General features: G+C 43.8%; 1 protein-coding gene across 1 annotated transcript in view; it reads right to left on the reverse strand.

Moving 5' to 3' along the window:
- The window catches only part of TUBD1 (tubulin delta 1), a 30,529-nt gene that overhangs the window by 24,057 nt on the left and 1,489 nt on the right, over positions 1 to 4,983 (reverse strand). Inside the window, exons 2-3 of the mRNA XM_017539722.2 lie at positions 4,238 to 4,453; positions 495 to 642 (exon numbers count right to left, since the gene is read on the reverse strand). Coding sequence (XP_017395211.1) covers positions 495 to 642; positions 4,238 to 4,409 — 320 coding nt within the window. The 5' untranslated portion in view covers positions 4,410 to 4,453. The remainder of the gene's footprint in view (positions 1 to 494; positions 643 to 4,237; positions 4,454 to 4,983) is intronic.

Here is a 4,983-nt window from a genome sequence, read left to right on the forward strand (position 1 = left end):
GGTGACAGTGACTCTGTCTCAAAACAAACAAACAAACAAGAACAACAACAACAAAAACCCAACATCAGGGCTTTACCCTAAACCAGTTAAATCAGGATCTCTCAAAGTGAGCCCTAGGCATCTGGATTTTCCCAAAGATCCCCAGGAAATTCTAATGTACGGCAAAGTTTGGGAACCACTGTATTGTAGTATTCTCTATCATTGAGATACCTGCCAGATATGGATACTGTATTGGTAAGTTAGTTTGCTGCATGACAGTGAAGAAGATGAAAAACTCTGCTGAAAGGGATCCTTGATTTCAACATTACCTGTACCTTAAGCACAGACATAGAGATGGAATGACAGTTTCTTCTGGGTAAAATCAAATTCTAAATCTAAAACAGCAATTTCAAGATTATGCGCTTGGTATATCACCTGTACAATTCTAACTTCACTGTCTATTATTCCACTATGTAGCTGTCACTAAACTGAAAATCACAAGGAATTATTCTTACCCATATGCCCAGTTGTTTCCAGAACCTTGTTTTTGACAGAAGCATGCATGTTTACCATATTTCCATTGGCCAGATTGGGCAGCCTTTGACAGCGTTTGATTGATAACTTTGGGTTCCATGTCAACAAGAACAGCCCGGGCAATGGGAACTAGAGGAGGAAAAAAAAAAAAAAAACCATCAAAAGAAAAAAAGATTTCTTGATCATGGTATCTCCCCTGCCAGGTAAGTATGAAAAAAAGATTTCTTATGTCTTAGTTAGGTAACTCAGAGCATAAGTAAGTGTCCAAGTCAAAAAAAAAAAAAAAAAAAATCCAGGGGTTGGGGATAGAAAGAGCTGCCATACTGCTTAGAAATTCCAGTGGGCAGCAGCAGGCATATGCAGATGTTCACCAAGCCCAGCATTTGCTAAGCAGGCTGAATCAGTGCGGGCCTAAAAGAGTACCTGGCTCAGGTCTACAAACATATGCTGAATGCTTATGATGTACCACGGACTGTGTTGGGAATACAGAGATGAAGACATCAAACCAGCCTTAGGAATAAGGAGATGAAGACGTCAAATTAGCTTTAGGAATACAGAAACGAAGGCGTCAAACCAGCCTTAGGAATAAGGAGATGAAGATGTCAAACCAGCCTTAGAAAGGACAGGTGGGAGGTCGGGCGTGGTGGCTCATGCCTGTAATCCCAGCATTTTAGGAGGTTGAGGTAGGTGGATCACTTGAGGCCAGGAACTGGAGACCAGCCTGGCCATCATGGTGAAAACCCGACTCTACTGAAAATACAAAATTAGCCAGGCGTGGTGGCCTGTGCCTGTAATCCCAGCTACTCAGGAGGCTGAGGCATGAGAATTGCTTGAACCCAGGAGTCAGAGGTTGCAGTGCGAGCTGAGATCATGCCACTGCACTCCAGCCTGGGTGACAGGAGACTCTTTCTCAAAAAAAAAAAAAAAAAAAAAAAGACTAACGGGAAAGATAAACACATCAACTCCTAATCACACTGCAACATAATATGACCAAACCAATTCACACCAAAGGAGCCTCATATTCAGAGGTACAAAATACCAATGGGCACAACATCCAGCTCAGAATCGTTGGAGCAGAGGATGGAGGAGAGAATAGAAGTGATGGATGGAGATGAAAAGCAGGTAAGGCTCAATCTTGGAAATCTTTGTAGGCAATGCTAGAAAAACTTCAGCTTTATCTTTTAGGCCATAATAAACCCCTGAAAAATTTTTAAGCAGGCGAGGAATAATTAGATGTCTGCTGATTATAATTCACTGCAGCCTCAAACTCTTGAGCTCAAGCAATCCTCCCACCTTGGCCTTGCAGGTAGCTGGGACTTCAGTCGTGTGCCATTACACCCAGCTAATTTTTATTTTTTATTTTGGAGAGATGGAATCTTGCTCTGTTGTCCAGGCTGGTCTTGAACTCCTGGCCTCAAGCAATCCTCCCACATTGGCCTTACAAAACACTGGAATTACAGGAATGAGCCACTGTGCCCAGCTGTTAGATGTCTTTTTAAATATAGCAGTGTGGAGTATGGATGTGACAGACAGTAGACTCCAGGCAAGGAATCCTAAAAGGAGTGTCTTGACACAGTCCAGGTAAGAAAGGACAAAAGCCAGAAATAAAGCAATGTCAGTGAAGGTGGAAAGGGAAGAACAGTTTTAAGGAGTATATAGGAGGTCAAAAAAACAGATCTTGTTTGATGGTATTTATGCAGCAAGAGCACAAGGAACAATAATGAATGCCTTGGGTATAGAGATGTTGAGTTTGAGGTTCATACGAGATGTGGATGGAGATATCCACTAATCGGCCTGCAGCTTGGAAGAGAGGCCAGGCTAGAGGTTTGAAAGTCACAGATGTAATAAATGTAGCAAACTATGAGAGTGACTGAAATTGCCCAAAAAACTATGAAAGTGAGGACAGGGGAGAGCCTGAGATGCAACAACTGGAGAAGTAAAGTGGGGTGACCAAGGAGAAGGAGGTTCAAGGAGAGAGTTTTTTTTTTTTTTTTTTCTTTTTTTGAGATAGAGTCTCGCTTTGTCACCCACGCTGGAGTGCAGTGGTGCTATCTTGGCTCACTGCAACCTCTGTCTCCTGGGTTCAAGCAATTCTTCTGCCTCAGCCTCCCGAATAACTGGGATTACAGGCACGTACCACCACGCCCAGCTAATTTTTTGTATTTTAGTAGAGATGGGGTTTCACCATGTTAGTCAGGCTGGTTTCGAACTCCTAACCTTGTGATCTGCCTGCCTCAGCTTCCCACAGTGATGGAATTATAGACGTGAACCACCACAACTGGCTTTTTTTTTGAGATGGAGTCTAGCTCTGACGCCCAAGCTGGAGTGCAGTGGCGCTATCTTGGCTCACTGCAATCTCTGCCTCCCGGGTTCAAGTAATTCTTCTGCCTCAGCCTCCCGAGTAGCTAGGATTACAGGTGTGCGCCACCATACTCAAGCTAATTTTTGTATTTTTAGTAGAGACAAGGTTCTACCATGTTGGCCTGGTTGGTCTCAAACTCCTGACCTCAGGTGATCTACCCACCTCAGCCTCCCAAAGTGCTAGAGCAACTGTGTCCAGCCTTGTTTTTTCCCAGGCTGGAGTGCGGTGGAGTAATCTCGGCTCACTGCAACCCCCCCTCCCAGGTTCAAGTGATTCTCCTGCCTCAACCTCCAAGTAGCTGGGATTATAGGTATGTGCCACCACATCCGGCTAATTTTTGTATTTTTAGTCGAGATGGGGTTTCACCTGTTGGCCAGGCTGGTCTCTAACTCCTGACCTCAAGTGATCTGCCTGCCTTGGTCTTCCAAAGTGCCAGGATTACAGGTACGAGCCACTGTGCCCGGTCGGAGAGAGTTTTTATACGTTACTGTTATCAAATGCAGTAGAGAAGTGAATTAAGAAAATAAAGAGGCTGGGCACGGTGGCTCACGCCTGTAATCTCAGCACTTTGGGAGGCCAAGGTGGGTGAATCACAAGGTCAGGAGATCGAGACCATACTGGCTAACATGGTGAAATCCCGTCTCTACCAAAAATACAAAACTTAGCTGGACACTGTGCTGGGTACCTGTAATTCCGGCTATTTGGGAGGCTGAGGCATAAGAATTGTTAGAACACAGGAGGTGGAGATTACAGTGAGCCGAGACTGAGCCACTGCACTCCAGCCTGGGTGACAGAGTGAGACTCTGTCTCAGAAAAAAAGAAGAGAAAGAGAGCCAGGCATGGTGACATGCACCTATAGTCCCAGGTACTCAGGAGGCTGAGACTTGTGAATAGCCACTACACTCCAGCCTGGGCAACATAGTGTAGCAAGAACCTGTCTCTGTAAGAAAAAGAAAAAAAGAAAAGAAAAACAGTAGTTGGATCTGGTGATTCAGAGGTCACTGGAAACTTTTCTTAGAGCAGCTTCAATGATGCTATGAGGCAGAAGCAGGGTTACGACTGGTTAAGCAGGGTCCTCTTTTGAGAATCTTAGATGAGAAGGCAAAGAGATAAGAAGGAAAAAGAAAGCCACAGTCAAGAGATGAGCTTTGGTTGGCTGGTTTTAAATTGGTGAGATCTGAGCATGTGGAGGGGAAAACGCTACTGGAAAGGCAAAGATTATTAACGCAGAAATGAAAAGCAAAAACAAAGTCATTCCCTAGTGAGATGGGAAGGAATGGGGATTGAAAACCATATGGATGGCCTGGCTTTGAAGGGGTTGGTTACGTCAGAGTAAAGGAGAGGATTGTAGGCCACACCTACCTCCATTCTCCTCCTCACTGAAGAATCTTTCTTTGCAAGATGTTTGATATGCCTCATTTTCTCTCTTAGAGCAGAGTCCCTGGGAACTGTGTGAGTCCCTAAGCAAAGCATCAAAAACTTCAAAACCAATTTGATTGCCACATTGACCAAGTTGCACTGTTACAATTGACATGCTGAACCACAAACTAGGTGTATTATCTCAAAAAAGTGAACAACCTGTAAAAAAAAAAATAGGCTTTGAGAATCACTACATTATTAATCAGAACAAATAAAATGTCATGTGTTAATTATACATCAATTAAAAGTAATTTTAAAATGCCACATACATATATAATGTTGGAGATGAATCAGCTGTGTTGTCTAAGGAGCCAGTCATTCAAGGGAATTCTTTTACTCTCTATATGGTTTTGAGATTTGTGATTTACTGTACCTGAATCCATTCATACACAGCTCAATAGTTTCCAAAACCGGATTCATACTCACTTTTTTCCTAAACATACATTTGAAACAAAACCTTCTCCTCAGCTGAGGAGTGACAAAAGAAAAAAAGAGGCCGGATGCAGTGGCTCACGCCTGTAATCTCAGCAGTTTGGGAGGATTACATGAGCATGGGAGTTCCCGACCTAGGCAACATGGCAAAACCCTGTCTGTACAAAAAATACAAACATTGCCGGGCGCGGTGGCTCACGCCTGTAATCCCAGCACTTTGGGAGGCCGAGGCGGGTGGATCACGAGGTCAAGAGATC

Source organism: Cebus imitator, unplaced genomic scaffold (genome assembly GCF_001604975.1).
Source record: "Cebus imitator isolate Cc_AM_T3 unplaced genomic scaffold, Cebus_imitator-1.0 Scaffold121, whole genome shotgun sequence".
Taxonomy (NCBI): Eukaryota; Metazoa; Chordata; class Mammalia; order Primates; family Cebidae; genus Cebus; species Cebus imitator.